Here is a 20,326-nt window from a genome sequence, read left to right on the forward strand (position 1 = left end):
TACAAGCGTAACTTATATAAAATATACAGGCTTAGTTTTGGTTTAAACAGTTGGCCTATTATGGAAAATGGGCCGTGGGACGCTGTATGCACGGTTTGTCTTAGCCTCTTAGGCGGAAACTATTTTGCTAGATGAAATAGAATGTACGGCGCTAAACCTAAACCAACATCAGATTTTTTCGTATTGGCAAACGATTCGACTGTATCAGCAGTTCCGAACATTTTATGGTTTACAACACTTAACAGAAACAATTAATATATTGTGGACCACTAGTAAAAAAATTAAGTGATTTACCCTGAAGTCACTAAAACGGGACTGGAACAATACAATCAAGTCATTATGTAGGAAAGTATCATTTAATTGATTGGACGTTAATTGTACACCAAGAGTTACATGACGAGACTTATCAATTAAGTAAACATTGGAATTCTAGATAAACCCTAATATCTCTCGGCACCCTTGAGAATTAGAAATGGCACCAGAATATGTCGCGGCACACCGGTTGGGAACCACTGGTCAAATACAAAGTAATGATCAAATCACGATTTATTTTTATTTATTTTTTTCCACGTGGTGTTGACAAAGTTTCACACGGCGTTAATCAACAGTCAAGTCAAGAACCCACACAACAATTAACGAGATTTTGCACACGCCGCACCGCGCTGATTAGCGTTCTATTTTTTCGGTTACTGTTGTTAGCCTTGTTTAGATGTTTAGTTTAAAAAGGCTAGGTTTAACGTACCCTTAACACTTGCATAGCAGTTTTCGTTAGCCAGTGTAACTTCCAAAGTGTTTGATCCCAGTGAATTTTTGCAACAGTGTGTATAAGATTAGGTTTAGTTGTCAATACCATTTATACCCGATATGTATGTTGCTGTACTTCGCAATTCACTCCAAGCTTGAAACGTTTAGCAGTTTAGCTGAAGTCGAAAAAGTTGCATTTGTGATTAAGGTTGCACGTTGTATAGAATAGACAGTGTCTTTTGGCCAGCCTACGATAGCTTTACAATACACCCATAGTCACACAAGGCTGTGCTTTTATTCAATCAAACAGAAATGAGGTGAATGTACAGAACTTTAACAAGAAGGAAAGTGTCATTATACTTGAAACATAATTATTTTCACATCAGAACAGTCAATTTCCTTTTTAAAATGAAACAATCTTTAACAACAAAGTGTACTTCGACGAGATACGATAGTTCGCAAGAAATGGTCTAAGTTCGCAAGAAATACATATATATATATAGAGAGGGGGGAACTTGATATTTAGGTGTTATATAATGTCAGTTGAAATGTAATTTATCAAGTAAAATCTTTCGACGCTCAATTGTACCATTTGCACAAATCGTTTGTTTTGCAAAACAACTTTTAACGATTATTATAGGTACTGTTTTTTTTGGTTGCCACGTTTTAAGGCAACTTAACTGGGGAAATCGCGTAAGAAATAGTCATGAAAAATAGGCCGAAAATAAAAATATATTCTGGCGGCTGCGTTAATCTAATGATACTGTGTATACAAACAATCACTGCACTCTAGAAGAACTTTTCACTGAATAACAAAAAAAAAAGAATAACACGGTTTATACTTTCAAAGGTTGCGCTTGTTTTAAATGTTGATGTTACTTGGGACTTTGCTGGGAAGCAGATACTCGTATGGAAGTTTGATCGCTGCATTTCGAATCTCAAACTTGGCATTGAGGTTATCCATTTCTGTCTTGAAGTTGGCTTGCATGGCTATCACTTCATCCTCAATAAACTGTTCCTCAGAAACGTCCCCGAGAAACACCTTCAAAAAGTGAACATTTTGCCAGTTGTTCAATGAAAGATGCACAATTGCACACACATATGTGTGTTAACAACTGTGATCTAGCTCTTCTGAGGCTGCTTTTTGACCAACGATTACGGGTTATATATTATTAGTACACCGAAAGCCATTGCATTAACATCGAATCTGTCCATCAATTGGCAGTTGTTTACCATTGGAAGTACATTTCGGAAGGTAAGATTGTTGCTACTGCAACGTTAGGGCGTAATTTTCCTATCTTAATCAACTGCGCTGCACAACTTTACGTCAATATCACGTGCCGAGAGTCCACTGACGCGTGACCAACGCCTGGGCGAGAGAGATCGTTTCGCGATTTCGTTATACTTTAAGCCAGTGCTTCCTAATCAATGGGTCGCGAAGCTATTTCAGGTGGGTCGCAAAGCATTTCTAAATGTTACAGTTTTCTATTAGATGGGAAGTTATTGCATTACTATTACGTAACATTTATACAACAGCGCACCAAATACGTAACAACCAAATATACAAGCTCAAGTGTTGCATTAATTTTAAATTGCATGTGTGTCTTTTCCCAATAATTTATTTTTCTTTCGTTTGGTCATATCTCATTGTGGGTCGCACAATAAAATCGCATTAAAAGTGGGCCGCGAACTGAAAAATGTTGGGAAACAATGCTTTAAGCTATTCGATTGGTGCAGTTTGACGGGACACAGTGTGATACCAGCGTGAAGTGTCTAATGTTCAAGAAGTTAAGGTCAGGTATTTCTAGCGGCCTGTTTCTTGGAGTTAGATAGAGCTACAGGAATGTGCAAGAGACTTATACAGCCATCGCCCTCGCTTTAAGGGCCAGTACCTTAATTACCCGTAGAAACCCAGAAACGCTAAAGCTGCCATTAGGATTTTATAAAAAAAATTCCGAACGTTGTTAAGCTCCTACAACAGTCCTCTGGTTGGGTAACGTATCGACAACATTTACATCTGTGCTTTATTGTTTTTACGCTGTCCCGTTGTCAGTTTTCAAAAACGCTCAACAAAATAAGCCAGTGTGTCAATTGGATTTCACTAAAGCAGGCCTATAGGTGATAAATTACTTGTTGATTTTAACTCAATACTTATTTGTATTGCTGAACTAACTAAGCTATATAAAGTGCTGGTGAAGCATGCCATAAATATTGGATATAGCTTGGCCATTTCCACGTTCATTTTATGATGTAGCAATTTTATATAAAGTTACCTCATCTTTGGAATATTGGGACAGCGCATATGCCAGAATAAGCATAAAACTGCCGGTAATAACATCCGGTAGAGATTCCAAGACCCTTTTCAAGTCAGCCTGAAAAATAAAAATAAAATGATTTAGTGTAATAACGTTAAATTCACCCATAGATCAGGGCTGCTGAGTCGGAGTCGGAGTCAGGACTCAGCGGAGTCGGTTTCTTTAAATTGAAAAGGCGTAATGGCCTATGTTGGACATTTTCGAACCATGTATTGTCAATGGATGAATTATATGTATATCTGCCTTAGTTTAGTTGCGTAAATTGGCGGAATACAGGCTGGAGAGCCTGAGTCGGACTCGGAACTCGGCGAAGTCGCACATTTGGTCCGAGCCTTTTAGAGAAAAAAAATCAAAAAAATAAATGCCCTATATAAGTACTTAGATGTTGGTGCCCTTCATGTGTCATTCAAAATAAAAATAAAAACACCAAACGCCACACAAGACATATTCTCACTCGAAAATATAGAGGTTTAAGGTTTGCTTGAGAAATGAAAACAGGCAATGAGGCACCCTTAAAAATTCGGCTATATCAATGTCTGTTGTGCCGCCTCTCCTTGGTCGCTCTTGCTTATCTTTCTTACTGGATAATCCAGTCCTCCTTTGGGCTTTTGTTTCCGCTAAAAATCTCTCATACAAAAACACATTGCCATAACACACACAAACAGACAGAGTTACAAACCTCCCCTCTCTTATGTGGAGGCATTCGCATGGAAGTGGGAGCATTGGGGACGAATTGATAAGTTTCCATTTGACCGAAGTTAACTGCTGAGTGTTGGGCCGAGCTCGAGAATATCATAATGTTGCAAATCCTGATCTAAAAATGTAGAAGAAAATCCAAAATAAAAGTGAATTCTATTCAAAATAAAAACATTCAGTTTGGTTAGCAAAAATTAACCAAATAACTAACGTCATAACTTTGTATTTTTGTATGCACATCGTATAGTTTACTCTGCAACAAAACAATAAAAATAATATATTTTGCATATCCTCTTTTGCGCACCCATGTGAACATTTCTTAATTTTTGGTTTCCTGGATTCTTGAATGCCTTCGAGTGTTTTGTTTTACGGGAAGTCTTTTCTTGGCATGGATTATTATTAGTATCCCAAATCTTACCAGTTCACTCCTTGTGGTAATATTTTCAGGCACTCCCCTTGTGTTTCCATCCTCATACCCGAAACCTTCGTTAGCCAGATCGAACGCCCAACCTTGCAACTCATGGTCTCCGATGACATCCTTTAAAGTGCAAATAACTTTGTAAGAACATAATAAGGAAAACATGCAGTTAATTATATTCAAGTAGGCCTATCCGTTTAAAGCTTAAACAACGATTGGTTTGATTTTAAGCGGGAGATTATATCTTATATGGATTTTAAAGTCTCAATATACAACGTTTACCAATATACAACGTTTTCACAATCACCGTTAAAAAGGTAAACCTTGAAAATCTAATGTTTGGCAAATCCCTGCAGGTGCAACTATAGTCGTCTCAATTAAATGTCAAATTGTAAATCAAAAAGGTTTTAAAAGATTACCTACATAGCTACGCATAAGTTGCAACATTTTAATCTTAAAAAAACAGGCCAGGTTAGTAAGCAAGATACATGCATTGGCTGTTTAGGTTTTGCAAAATAATCGTCTTTTAAAGTTGTATCGTTTGTAGTCGATCTCTTAGTTTAAGAGAAACCAACAATGCTAAAAGTGTAGAGAAAAAGTGCATACAACTAGAGGGGGTTTGTTAGTTTTGTTATAGAACTGTCCTTCAAATATTTATAATTTACCGAATCGGTCTTGTAAAAGTACTCCACAACGCCGGTGACGTAAGAATTGAGAGCAGCCCAAATTTGCAAAGCGTCATTTCGGTAGTAGTAGTTGGAAGGACTGTCTGGTTCGGCCAACCCTGAAGCAAGATTTACAAAAGATTATTATTTAATAAAGAGCTATTCGAATATTTCAAAATGATATTCACTTCTGTATGGGCTTTAATATTTTTACTATACGTCTTACTATAACAGGGGGGGTTCTTTTTTTACCGCAAACCCCTAAATTTTAGTTTTTTGTTTGGCGTGGACCACGGTAGGCAAGAAATTTTCAATTTTCAAAAATGACGTTATAGATTGAAAAAAAATTCGAAAATATGCTGATGATTTAAGTGAAATGGAGTCTAAATACATTCAGTGCAAAAACGTTTAATTTTGAATTAAACTTTTTTCTTTGAGAAATTGATTACATTTGAAATATACACTAATATTTCAATTTGGCCTTCATTGACCCACTAAAATTAGTTCACGGACCCCAAAGGGGTTCACGGGCCCCCGTTTAAGAACCCCCTGTACTACGACCTCCAACCATTATGCTCCAAAGTGTAAATATGTTTTAGTGTCAACGTACTATTTGCTACTTGACTGAGTTACTTTTTACCTTGCGACCCGATCCTGTGCGGAATATCGAGGTCTGACAACTTGAAGTTCTTGAAATAATAACGGACGGTTTCAACGGCATCTGAAACAAACGTTGAAATTTAAATTAGGTATAAAAAAAATTTTCTATTACAGTTCAACGCTCAAGGGCAGGTCAGATAAATCGTAAAATGTAGAGCAATTTTATTTTGATTTTTACTAAATTAGAATTGCATTAAAATCAAGTTAGCGATAATTGCGCGAAGCGCTTTTCCAAATCAAGTCAGTGAAAATTGTACGATCTGCACGAATTTATAATTTACTTCAATATTCAGGTCAGTCGTTCTTAATATTTTTGTTGTCATCTCTCAAACATGGAGTTAATGGGTAGCCTATACCCCTTTCCAAAACCTATGGTGGTGCTCTGCAACCAAGTATAAATAAACCACACTAGAATGAAATAGCAAATATTGTAATGGCACTTAATTCAAATTGAATATTATACAAGACCGTTATTCAACGTTCAACGATAGCATGGCTTAGAGTAGGTAAAAGTTTTCGACGAACGTCAACGTTTATCCCCAATCTCAAAAATAATAGAATCACTTACTCAGGACAACTGATTTGCTTGCAAGAGAACCTGCCGGCAAAAGCACCTTCCTGGCTTGCCGGTTGATGTTGGCCACAAACTTAAGATGAGGTCTCAGGAGCTTGTAGATCGGATGGCAATGCGGCAAGTTACGAAATGTGGCCACTGAAAAGGTCTCGGCCATAGCGTGGGTCATCATCCAGTGGTAGTACCACTGCGAAAGTAAATATATCTACTTTTAAATGTGCCCTAATCTCGATGGATATACAACTGAAGGCTTGATAAAGGATTTGTAAAGCTATACGAGTCAACTTCTTGAGCTAAGTTTACAGACAGTATTTGCTTGTTTTTTTCTTGTTTTTTTAACTTCAGTCAGGATATGGTTTTCCAATGCTTTCCCAACTTTAGTCTTCAAGGCTGACTTATTTTGACATAAGTATTTATACAAACTGCTTAACTTAGACTTAAATTTGATTAGGTAATAAGTTGTTTATACAAGGGTTTGACCTGGACCTTTCGACAATCTTTGCAGCACTTGGGAATAGGCACAAAAATAAAATCAAAGTTCAAACAAACGCCTGTGACTATTAACGCCCAAATATAGGCTACTGATTAGCATTGATTGGGATTGATTGCGCTTGTTTATGTTAAACGAGGCGACATCACGTTGTGCTTGTGCCAAACCCCGCCCACCTACATTCCTCATTGTGACGTGGAAACACGTGACATCCGCGAAGGGACAAATGTTTCGGTGTAAATTTGCTAAAAACCCGAAACCAAGCGTGATATGCACGGACTAACAAGCCGTGTGCAGTTTAGCATAATACTTCGCTGAAAGGATCCAAGGTTACAACTAGGGGTGTCGTTACTACCTGTACTCGTCCGATACTAGGATGGTAACGGTGCCGATCTGATACCAAATAGTTATGTGCCTTTCAGGCATTGTGTGTTCGTATCCAACGCATGTTCTACTTTTAAAAACTATCTACTAGAAAAGAAGCATCGAAATTAACGAGGGCCTCTTAACGCGAATTTTGGGCTCGATACGCTTAATTTAAAATTATTCTACCCCTGGTAAAGGACCTAAAACAATCTTTAAATTTGATTTTATTAAGATGAACATATTTTGGTCAACGAGGGTAGAAGTTACGTCACTTGCCTGAAAGGCAGATACAACTCGAAGTTCTACAACTAATACAAAAATTGCAAGTCCGATATTTGGTTAAAAAAAATAACTGTTAAACTTTTTCGTGAATAACGTAATACATTGAGGGTAAGGCTCCAGCGGAACAGTGATCGACAAACACAAACCTGATTGCAATATTTTCAATGCATCCTTTCATTGTTTAATATGCTCGTAGGCAACTACATACGTTTCTACAAAAACATTTGAGAATCTGATTTGCTCAACTCTTACAATTTTATGTGTAAGATTAGAGTGGAACAAATCAAATTAAAACTTTCTTCCTTGTGCAGAGTTGATGTGTGTAAAACTTTCTACGTTGGACAGAGTTGAAGTTATGTTTATTGTGATATTCTTGTGAACTACCTACGGAAAAATCTTGTGGGCGTGCCGCAATCTATTTATTATTTCTGAGGGGTACCGTGAGAGCCACTGTACTAAAGAGGTATACTCGGGAACAAACCTCGTGACAAGAAGCCCATACGCAGCGAAAGTACATCTTGGCCAGCAGCCAGTCGTACTCGGAGTCAGCGGGCGTGAAGAGCGAGTCCGACTCGTTCGGTACGAGTTGGATGGCGAGTGGAAGAAACTCGCCAGACTCGGAAGCGTGGAAGAGTCCGACGCAGTCTGCCGAGTAGAACGGATTTCCGGTGATTCCGTGAACGCTTCTGGATATTTGCTTCGTCCACGCGTAATCAGCGATGAATATCTTTCCGGCCTGGGTGCAAGCATTTGATGTTTGAGCTTTACAAAAAAGTTAGAGTAATCAGGTGGCACAATAACAGATAAATTGTATTGAATTCTCGACAAGCTTGTCGCACCAGCGGGCATTTTTCTAATTTGATCTGACAAAGCATGGCTGTGTGAAAAGCTTGTCGAGAATCCAATACAATTTGCCTTTATATTCACTGTATAATTAGTTATTTATATACTGTGCAACCTGATCACCTTATATTTAGAGTCAGACAAATACGGCCATTGTGTCATCTTACTAACATTAACCTTAGGTACTGTGTAAAACCCTGATAAAAAGAAAATTTAATTATCGATTGTATTCGATTAAAAGCACTCGACTTTAAAGGCAACCATTAATTATTTGAATTGTTTTACCAGTGTTGTAAACAAGTCATTTTGAAATGACATAAGTCGCTGTCAAATCATTTGTGAAATAACTTAAGTCCAAGTCTAGTTATTTAAAAAAAAAACAAGCTTAGTTCAAGTCAAGTCATTATTACAACAAGTCATCTCCAAGTCAAACCACTAATATAGTAATAAAACGATAAACCATTAAAATCGGTAAACCCTTGAAGAGACAGCAATAATTCAACTAAAAAATAACAAAAACACAACATGTAGCAATCTAAACGTTTTATGTGCAAAACTTGCCATAAAGATCTCAATTTTATATTAAAATGTTAAATGAAAACACTTAATTTCAACCTAAGTCATTTGACTCAATGAATTAAGGGCAAACAGCGGAGTAGCTTAAATCAGTTTTATTTTATTGTTTCAGATACCTTAAAATCTATTATAGTGAGAAATCAAAATTTGTCTTCACAGTCGTATAAGGTTTTTCCAATGCACTACTTTCTAACGTTAAAACTTTAGTGCAAACTAAAGCCAAGAGACAAAACTTGTATTGATAAAAGGAAAATGTGTTGATCTATCGTTTCGCCAAAATTGCGTTCAAAAAGGCCAATACAAATTTTAACCCTAACCTTCATTTCGCCTTCTAATGTTTTCCCGGCTCCCAATTGTGCGCTCACAGTTGAGTTTGTGACGTTGAAGTAGCTTGGAATCGACTTGCAACGCTCCATCGCAAGAGGGGAAATCCCCGTGAGAACCTGTCGTCCGAATTCTTTGTCTGTTTTCCATCTGTTAAAGTTTAACGAGGAAATTAAAAGTTTCGCTAGGTGTTTTTTAAGAAAGACTTACAAACAAGTACAGTCGTTAATTTAATTGTTTTGATCCCTTATGTTTAAAACAGGACCGGCCGGTTTCCTTGTCTGATTTTTAGCTGTTTTAAAGGGCAAAGCAAAACAAACCACGTTTCATTCGATACAATGTTTTAGTCTACTCGGGAGTGTCGAAAAGACATGTTTTTATTCACCACTACTCAACAAGTAATGATATTATTATTAAAAGTCCGAAAACTCTAAAGAGCAATACTTAATCTTGAAACTTAATAGGTTCTGCGGCCCATTAAATTATTTCAAGTGTCAATGCGGCCCACTATAATAAAATGTTGGACATCCCTGCACTAGACGGTCTTCAACAAAAGAATTCGAACAAAATTTTATTACTGATTTAATTTTACTCTCTTTTGTGTACTTTTAACAGGGAGCCGGTGTTCACGAAACGACACCAATCTGAAAGCGTTACAAAAAAAAAAAAAAAATATACTGGCTATAAGTTGATGGCAAAATAACTTAAGTCTAAGTTAATCCAGTTGCGAAAAATAGCAAATTAAGTCCCAGTCCAAGTCATTTTCGTAAACAGCCCAATGAAGGCTTGAGGTCAAAAACCACCCAATTTTCCTACAAATCTAAATAAAAAAAAAACAGTAAAAGTTAAGTCTTAGATTGAAGGCATTATAACCATGTGGACAAAATTGCGGTAGGTTTTGCTTGTTAAGCTACTATACACACCGACTGTTACGTTGTTTTACTTACACATCCAAAAATGGAGGATCTGCAATTCCCGAACCTTCGTAGAGTCTTGTGTAGTCCGACAATTCGTCAATCTCCCCAGCGCCTAACACTTTTTATAAGGCAAACTACTGTTTATTATGCAGAACGCGTTTAACATGCAGAACTCTGTTTATTATGCAAAACACTTTTTATTGTGCAGAACACGTTTAAAATGCAAAACACTTTTTATTGTACGGAACACTTTTTATTGTGCAGAATACTTTTTATCATGCATAATACGTTTTATTGTAAAGAACACTTTTTATTGTGCAGAACACTTTTTTATTGTAAAGAACAATTTTTATTGTGTAGAACACTTGTTTTTGTGCAAAACATTTTTTATTATGCATAATACTATTTATTATGCAGAATAGTTTTTTTTTTGAGGGGGGACGAAAACTTTTAATTATGCAGAACAGTTTTTATCGTACAGAACAGTTTTTTGTGTGTAGAACACTTTTTATTGTCACCTGAATACAGACATATGTACATGTATAAAGGTGTATCTTTATTTAATCCGAAACCATTGGCAACAAGTTTCTGTTGTCAATCATCCATTCGCTGACGCGTAAATAAACAAGTAAAACTCAAAGATACCGTTTTAGGGGAAATATATGTTCCTTTTAGGTCTAATCCTGTATTTCACTCGAGTTTTCAAGTTTTGAGCTTTTACTTGTTATTTATGACAGTCATGCAAACTTGGAAAGTATAATATTTGTCTATGCATATTTCCTATACTTCTTCTCCAACGTTTCGCCAACCTATTCAAGTTGCCTTCGTCAGGGTGAATGACGTCGAACGCGCCACCATACCCCCTGAAGAAGGCTACTTCAATGGGTTTCTAAATCGTTGGACAAGAAATAGAGGAGCTGTGTATTTTAATTAATATTATGCCCGGTAACAACAGTATATTTAGAGGAATCAGGTGACACCATATAAAGACAAATTGTATTAAAATCTCGACAAAGAAATATGATATACTGATATACTTTGATCTGATGAAGCACGGTTGTGCAACAACTAGTCGAGATTTTAATACAATTTGTCTTTATATAGTGCCACCTGATTCCTCTATTTAGAGTTAGACAAATACGGCCAAGAGAAAGAGAATAGTGTATATACTTTCTATGGTCCGCATAGGACTTGCACAAAATCTCTGCCTACCTTTAAACAGCAGAACCCCCTTGTTGAGTGCCATAGTAAAGGTGCTCTCGCCAGTCCTGGTTTCCATTCCCACAGTGTTAAGGTACACTAGGGGCAGGGGTACGGTGTCGTCCAGGTAGCGGTTGATCCCCCATCCGAGGTCCGTCGGGGTCGGCTTTGGGTTCCACTTGAACGCCTCCTTGTTGGCGGCGATCTCATCCGATATCAGCTTTTTCAAGTGTTCGTTGGTGATGCTTTGCGGCAGGTAACCTTGAGATTTAATTTTCAGTTATACTTATTTGTGCACTACGTTAAACCTTAAACGTTGGTTCTTTATGGCTCGCGGCGCCCCCCCCCCCAGAAATAATAAATAAATTGCGGCACCCATACAAGATTTTCCCGTAGGTTAATCACTAGAATGTAACAAAAAAACGGAACTGGAACAACACAATTTCTCTCTGCACAACGTAGGAAGTTTTAATTGGATTTATTATACTCTAATGTCTAATCCTACACAAAAAGTTGTAACAGTTGAGCGAAAATCAGATTCTCAAAGATTATCAAATATCTCTCGGCGCCCTTGGGCATTCGAAATGGCACCCCGGTTGAGAACCACTTTTAGGTTACTTATTTTAGTTGTCCCGTTATAACGTGCGAAATTGACACGATTTTAATTGACTGATGCGACCAAGGCCAGGCTAGAAAAACAACTAGCTTGCGGTGAGGTTCGAACTCACGACCTCCGGTATTACCAAGACCAGTGGTGAAAAAGTAAGCCGAACGGTCCGGAACGGCGCTCTGGTAAAATAATTTTGGGAATAAAACTCAAAGTTTAAAAACCCTAAGACAAACAGCATTTTAAGAAATATAAATTTCGCCTATACTGCAGTCGTCAGTATCATTTTAAGTATAGTAAAATACATCTATACAAAGCGATTAGAATCTGTACTGCTTTCATGTGTTTTTGACTTTTCCGTTAATTTTATTATTACTTTGCTATGTTCGCAAAGAACAGTAACAAATCGATAAAGCTTAACTTGGCAGAGCAGGATCAGACCGTATTTGCTTTAGGGCGTCACTCAATGACGTATAGTTTTGTGGCGTCAACTAGGAAAAAGATTATGCCTTTTACAAGTCCAGGATTCGGCCCTTGAACGTTTACTACAAACTTCCGAGCGTCAACGCCCTGTATATGATTAAAATAAAAAGTTGTACGTCTGAGTCTGATGCATAGCGTCATCCGTCAAGGGCAATCAGACTTAATGAAACAACAGTCAAAGTTGCAAAATCCTGTTTACGCGACAGGGAATGCTGTCAGGATATTACCAATTAACCAGGATGTTTTTGTCAAATGCAAGGAAATGATTCATCAAAGTCGTTTGGGCGCAAAACCACTGTAGGCCTACACAGCATGACACGTGATATATGTGTATTGTGTATACCAGGGATGTCCAACCTGCGGCTCCCCTGATATTTACGTACGGCCCAGCACTTATTCTAACTTTCAGTATAGCCTTTATTAAAAACAATTGTTTCGACTATCATCAAAACGTGTAGAACGCGCAGTATTTGATGTAGGTATAATCTTACGTTTTTTTCTGGGACTATAATCGAGTCTAATGTCGCATTTTAACATCCATTGAATGCTTTGTGCACACCACATTGCTAAGCAAGATGTGTGTTTTTGCGGACCGTTTTAAGGAAATATATCAGCCTAAACATGTAAAAACTCAAATTTTCCCGCTTCGCCATAATAAAAAAAATAAATAAGGTCGAGATTAACTTACATATTTGCGCACGAGTTCACTCTCGAAGAGCGGGTGTTTATAGGTTAAGTTGTTTTATGACGTCACGATATGACGTAACTTATGACGTCAGCCCTTTAATTTGAGAGGTTTTGCGGCCCATCGAATTTTTAAAGTGGCAATGCGGCCCATTCTGCTAAAAGGTTGGGCATCCATGGTGTATACGAAAGGATCTACAATATTTGTGAACAAGGTAACCACAGAAGATTTGAAATAAGTTAACGAACTTTTTACAAATGGCAGATGGTAAACAAGAAAACATTCCAATCTGCTGAAGAAGCCATGTTGTTTTTCTTATAATAGACTATAAAAAGAGCATCACTATAAATTGGATATCAAACTTTAGCGACTTACTTTACTGGGGTTTTACTGTCTGGGTCAAGTAAATTAAGAACCATTATGTATTTAGATTCGCATTTTTGCTGTATAGTTGCGTTGATCCTAACAAACATACATTTAATTAGGCATTTAATAGGTCTCTTAAAAAGTTAAATTTAGGGTGAAAAACAGAAGGTTGGATGGCAAAACAAGGCTCTCTTGAACAAATAATTTTGATATCGGTTCGACGATATCACCCTAGAATCCGATAAGTACCGATACTACCACTTATCATCGGGTTTCGGCTGCGATACGATATGATCGGACGTCCCTGGACCACGTTTTTCTACGTGACTTTTCGTGGAGGGCGTTTCATCCGACTCGCTTAAACGCGACCCTCTATATATCACGTATACAGTAAATACAGCATCCGGCACGTTATGCTAAGTGTATGTGACGCGATTCACGACAACCTACCAATAACAGGTTCCTGAATACTTTAAACCGGAAGCAGTGTTTAATTTGTTATTCCTTCGAAAGACGTTACTCGATCGCTATATACATACCACCACGTCTATAGCGGGGGTTTTCCGGGACTTTTGGGTGAAGAAGCGATTTGTGGCCTAAATAAGTATAGTCAGGTTGTTCACAAGTTATGGGCTATAGAGATAAAATTTTATTCCTACAAGTTGTCGAAGTCTGTAGAAACACTATTTGCAATTAACATTAGATATGGGTAAACAGCAGATCGGCCACATGGTTTTGCAGCTATTTAGAGTAGTTATTGTAACGTTCACCTTACTTGCCTTGACACCACATATTTCGCGACTCTCTTGTTTACTTAGATAGTTTTCGCAATTGACTCCATCAACGAAAAGGTTGACCAAATTTTTCACACATAATGTTCACATCGCAATATGTCAGCGACCAGCGTACAATGTTATCTCGCGTCTTCGCATTTCAATTCACCAAAGCCATTTCCCAGACTTGAACCAGCGCCAAAGCGCTACCGAACTACTGCGGTACTTCACCACTTGTCAGTTCGTGATTACCACAAGCCGCCAATTATTGCCCCGCTATAAATTAGGCGATTACGTGGAACATGGCTGGACACAGTCATACAATTACCGGAATTTTTGCTTTCGTCAAAGAATTTGAAGCAGATGATTGATCAAAACATTCGGCCTTACAGCCTGAGGCTGGGAATTTACCTTTGCCAAGCGCCGCAACTTCCATACCCTCCTTGAGCCAGCGGTAAACCGGAAAGTTGTACTTATTGCCTTCGTAGGTGACTATCACCTTGTCGCAAAGCCACTCGCTGTCGAAGCTGAAGCCCGTGACACCTGAAATAAGCAAAACACCATTTAGTTTAAATATAATACAAAAAATCGCATTTTTTTATAGTGGTCTATATCAGGGGTCGGCAACCTTTTTTGCACTGCGGACCGGTTTAAACCCAAAATTTTGTAGCGGACCGGCCTTAAAAAACAACAAATTTTCAGGAAAGGAAATTTATTACAACTTTCAATGCGAACTTTATGCTTTAAAGAGATGCTGCCATCTTAGAATTATTGAACTTACTGAAACCCGCGAGCGGCATCCGGCCAGCCAAACAATTTAGTTTAACCCAGCCCGCGGCTCATTTCAATAAATCTTTTAGGCTTTTACGTTTTTTTCTTAAAGTACACTGATATTTCATAATTACCAATTCCTATATTCTTACCAGGTTCTCACAATAAGGATATTTAAGTTCGTTTTATAAAAAAAATTTTAACTTACAACCCTGCTACGGACCGGTAACCAACTCCTCGCGGACCGGCGTTTGCCGACCACGGGTCTATATTGTACTCTTTTTTTGTTTTAGAGTTAGCAAAAATAATAAACAGTGACAAATCGAGAAGCACAGATCGGCACAGCAGGTTTCTGAAAGTACTAGTTGTATGACGTCACACATTGACGTAGTTTTGTGACATCAATAACGAAAACAAATATGAAATATGCATCAAATGTTTGGATGCGATCCTGGAACGTTTACCAGACGTTTCCGAGCAAACGGCTTTTGCGGTGAAGAGGAAATGTTATCTGATTCTGCGCACATTTATTGAAGTAATATGTAACTTATTCTAAACTGAATAAGTAAAGGAAAATAAATTCCCTCGCCCTTACACGTAAATGACGACAAGGACCTCAAATGGGAGCAAATAATCTTAAGATTTTCCTATCTTAATCAAAGTCAGTATAGGTTCTAGTCATTTATAATTTTACAATGATTCAATCGAATTAAGGGACTGATGATTCTTTAATTTGTGACGAAATATATTTTTTCAGAATATTTACTTTGGGACAGTGTTTTCTCACTAGGTTTAAAATTTGTATAAAAAATTTAGAAAAAGTAAAGTTGCAAAGATTTGAAAGTCGGAAATCGATTAAAGCCCGTTGCAGGGTCACAAACCCAAGTTTCTGAAGTCCTGCACTTAGACAACTTTATCTACAACGGTAGACGTTTGCAGCAAACATTAATTTATCACAACAACGTACGTAGCATTAGAGCAAGCGGTATTCCAATCGTCTCTGGTCCTGCTGGTCGCAGTTCGTAATCTCGAACCGCTCCCATTTCAAAGTCGTTTTCCCAGAAGTAGTCTAAGGTTTGCCATTCAGTTTCCTTGCCGTTGTCGCCCACTATTTTGGCCTGAACCGTTTTGTTCGTGCCCGCCAACTTGTACCTGCTGCTCGTCTAAAAATAGAAACGAAATTTAATGATTTTATTGGGCATCTTTAGGAAAGCAGGGCTTTTATCTTCAAACCAGAGTTTGTGTCTGTTTGCAGCTTTTTTGCAGTTCAACAGTTATCTGGGTACACTATTCACGGATCTGTAATGTAGCGCGATAATAAATTACAAAGGCAAAAAGGTCTAGTAGATAGACATCGTTAAAGTGACATTAACTGAAGATGATACAAGTTATCGGAACGTCTTAATCAAGATGATGTCGATCAATCGCCTTTTTTGTACTTTGCAATTCATTATCAAGCAACATTTATCTTACTCTTTAAAACTTTATATAGTGTACATATACGCGATGTGTTTTTCAGCGTTAAGGCTAACTGCTATATTGTGTACATCAGTGCTTTTCAAATTTTTTGATCCAGTGATAACTTTTGGTATTAAATAATTTCGACAAAAACCAACAAAAGTTATGATAATGCATTACCATTACCATAATATACAACATAATATATAAAAAAAAACCTTCAGCTGTTCCCAGTGTGTTACCTGGGCCTGTTTGGATAACCACAAAATTCACATTCGGTCTGTGTTGCAATAATTTTATTACTCAACGAGTCTTTTATTACATAACAATAAATTAGGCTAATCACAAAAGAAAATGCAAACTGGTGACAGTGGATAATTAATTTCATAGAAATAAGAGCTATAATTAAGTCTACTGTGGCAAACCAGTGATTTTCGACCGGTGTTCCATGGAGCATTTGTTAATTTAATAAATGTCTTGCGGAACACATTACGATCATTAAGGGAACATTATAGTTTTCCGCGGAACTCCGGTTGAAGTTCACTGTTGTAGGCCTACATAATCATTTTCAAGCATTTTGCTCTTGTAGTTTAGGAATTTATTTCGACCATGAGTGCGATAATTATATTACAAAGTTAATTTCCTACCGTTATGTTCAGAGTGTACACTTCCATGTTGATGAGTATTAAGTCGAACGTTTTAAAAAACTAAAAACCTGGAAATAAAAGTAAAAACAACCATTTTAGGCACTTAACCAAAAAACGATGGTTTTAACTAAAAAAAATGACCAAAACCAACTATACTCAGTGCACAACACTACAACATTCGTCGTGACATCATAGAAAGCGGAAACAAAAGTATGTCCGTCTGGACGTAATTTGTTGTTCGTTTGTCTGCCTTTAATCTCGCATATAGTGATTATGAATGTTATGGAAAATGCGTTGTGTACAACATAAAGCGCGTGTTAAAATGTGGATATATTCAATTAAGATACGAAACCAGTTAAAATACTCACAAGCTAAATACAACGTAAATCCAAAATAAAGGGATAAAAACTACACGAAAAATTTTGGCAATTTTTTCTTTTGATCGACACGCCCCATTAGGCAGTTGGTTTGTTCGGGTATAATTTAATATTGTTTCTATTTAATTTTTTTTAACCGCAATGTGCAAAACACGTTCACAATATTCTATGTCTTGTCTAAAACCAATTGATATGCGACTGATTTTCACACTTAAACTTTTTTATCAGTATATAGTTATAGGAAACACGTACAGTATCGTATGCTACCTAACTTCCTGAAGTTTCGGAATCATTGAACTAAGGAACCCCTATAGCACCCTTTTTACTCTACATCGGGGCTTCAACTCTTTTTTCGGGGCAAACAACAACAACAACAACATATGCTTAGTGCATTCTGCATGCCTGACGTATCCATACCCCGATGTTCCCCAGCAGTCTTATAAATCCGGATAAATCGTATCCGGCTGTAAGATGCTCTACGTCAGCAAATCGTGATTTTGAGTAAGCACGCCACATTAATCAGGGCGTTAGTCGTGGTTGGCAAAGTGTCTATAGTTTGCGGGTTCCGACCAAATATAGGGGTAAAGTCCTTAGCGGTTGTGCAAGCACGCCCGACAGAACTTTATTATGCCGTTGGTAAATTTTGTTTTTTAACTTCATTTCGCGATTTCACGGGGTAAATTATATTAGAACAGGGGTTCTTAAAATGGGGTCCATGGACCCCTTAGGGAACTAGTTTTAGGGCGTCCGCGAAGGCCAAATTGAAATATTGGTATATATTTAGGAAGTATTTAATTTTTCTAGAGAAAGAGTTTAATTAAAAATAAAACATTTTTGCACTGAATGTCTCGTTTCTATTTTCCTTTTCACATTTTGTGGACCTAAAACTGCGGATTTCTACAGTCTATTTGTATTGTGACGTCAATTCATGACGTCATTTTTATTAAATTTCCTGCATACCGTGGTCCACGTGAAGCCAAAACAAATTTTGGGGGTCCGCGGTGAAAAAAGTTTAAGAACCCCTGTATTAGAAGTATACAGAGTTTAGAACAGGTTCCTCTTGCCAGAGGAACCTGTTTTAAATATACTATGCCTGGTAGCAACAGCATATTTATTATACAGAGTTTAGATTGCTCTGATTTAATTAAGCTATAACATTTGACTATAGAATATTTCGTCTAAGGCGCTTAAACGTTTCCCATTTTCAGTACAAGTTATCAATGCGTATGTTGCAGTTTAGCTGACACTGTCTTGATGCCTATATCAATTTTAATGAATTTAATTATAGAATTATAACTTTTAAAGCGATTATGTTGCCTAGTAAGTCGCACACCATTGATTTACATTTTATTGGTCGCAAAAAAACAAGTCAAGTTTCTACTTAACTTTAATATAATCAGTCGTTTTCCTGGTAAAGCCTATAGCGCGATTAGCCCATACGTTGCGTCATGTTGCTCCTGTGTCCTATTGTTCAAACAGCCAAACATCTATCCCATAAATGTACTACGACGATATACATTTACTATAGATTTGTTTTCCAAATGCATCGTTTTTTATTTGTCGGGTCACACGATCACTTATTGCTTTTTAGGACCACTCCCGCTGGACTTGCAACATTAGTTGTTGCTGTGCATAACTTTTTAACCACAACATTAAATCTTCAGAGCCTCGAAAGCGTTTTCTGTAAAATCGTGGCAAGACGCAAGAACACTAACGGTGTGTTTGTGTTGTGTTTATGGACCAAAATCGTGAAGTGACAATTATTTTGCCTAAACTCTTGCAAGGTTTTTACTGAAATCAGGCGCAGCATATAATACATTATATAAACACAGTTTCATAATTAAAATCAAATACATTAATATTGGTGAGAAATTCAAACCTAATTACCTGCGTATTAACCTAAACGTACTGAAAACGGACCAGTTTGGTTTCTAATAATTTTTTTACAAATTTTAGCGTTCAAGAAAATGCCATGTTATTTTGTGCATTTTACACACATCAGCACAATATTCTCTGAATATCCAAACACAAAAGTCCAGTTGTATCCCAGGTGAAATTTAAAACATTTTTTTACCTATTCTGAAAAACTATTTATTGAAAATATTTTCCAGAAAAAAATAAAAAATCAGCAAGTCGAGAAAGTCTCAGCTGTAGATAATATCTAACTTTAAAGTTCGCTGCATTTTTTTGTTTTAACTAAAGGCCACAAAAAATAACTGTTGTAATGGTGCTGTTTCAACAACCTGCCTAAAACCTTAAATAAGGCGCTTTACCGGACAATAACTGACGATAAAAAAACCACCCGACCTTTTATACGCAATGACTTTCAATCAATTACGCCTGCGGATTTCTGCGCACCGACTTCCCGGCAAAATATCTATCCGCGAAAAAACGAGCGACGGACAAGTACAACGCGCAGTGCCGGGACCAGCAGCAGCAGCAGCAGCGGCAAAATCACAGCAGCGACGCTCTTCGCCTACAGTTATCGTCCAACTTCGTAAACAATAACAGCAGCGAGCGGCATGACACGGCCGGCACAGGTTTGACACATTTCCGATGCGAACGCTTAGATTGCGACACCATACGCGTCAGATTTCCTATCCGAAGCGCATTCGTGTCGGAAGGCGCGCTGCGTTCGTAGCGGAACGTTTTGTTTAGTTGTGTTTTTTCCCGAAGCTGCGTCGATTTTCGGTGAATTGTGCCGCGGCTTTAAAGAAAGCGACTTTCAACTTGCGCGGATGCAAACGATGTTTTTTCCTCTACAATCAATACGATGGAAGTAGGAAATGATAATACTTATGTTCTAATTATGACTTGACTGGGACTTGACTTGGGCAACTAATAAATTGGACTGGGATTTTACTTGATATATTTGTCTAAAGACTCGACTTGGACTTACGTCAGTTCAAAATGACTTTTTTGTTTCACAATACTGCGGTCAACACTACTTTATTTTTGTTGTTCTACTTGTCTGTCTAATACGTTTAAACGCAAAAACAAAAGTTAAACTTCGGTTGAACCGGCTCTAATTATTTAATCGCGTCAGCAAAGTTTGGACAAATCTCTCTGGTTCATTGTAAAATAAGTTT

General features: G+C 37.4%; 1 protein-coding gene across 1 annotated transcript; it reads right to left on the reverse strand.

The window, feature by feature from the left end:
- Positions 1-1,029: 1,029 nt before the first annotated feature.
- LOC146131967 (allene oxide synthase-lipoxygenase protein-like) lies at positions 1,030-16,942 on the reverse strand. The gene is made up of 14 exons (XM_083397306.1): positions 16,861-16,942; positions 15,723-15,918; positions 14,396-14,527; positions 11,083-11,331; positions 9,901-9,988; positions 8,947-9,103; positions 7,692-7,946; positions 6,067-6,259; positions 5,479-5,559; positions 4,839-4,957; positions 4,174-4,293; positions 3,739-3,873; positions 3,018-3,116; positions 1,030-1,786 (listed from the first exon to the last, which is right to left on the reverse strand). Exons 1-14 carry the CDS (start codon positions 16,885-16,887, stop codon positions 1,607-1,609), a joined length of 2,031 nt encoding a protein of 676 aa, XP_083253432.1. The 5' UTR covers positions 16,888-16,942; the 3' UTR covers positions 1,030-1,606.
- Positions 16,943-20,326: the final 3,384 nt, after the last annotated feature.

The sequence above is a fragment of the Ascidiella aspersa genome, chromosome 9 (assembly GCF_963924565.1).
Source record: "Ascidiella aspersa chromosome 9, kaAscAspe10.2, whole genome shotgun sequence".
In the NCBI taxonomy this organism is placed as follows: Eukaryota; Metazoa; Chordata; class Ascidiacea; order Phlebobranchia; family Ascidiidae; genus Ascidiella; species Ascidiella aspersa.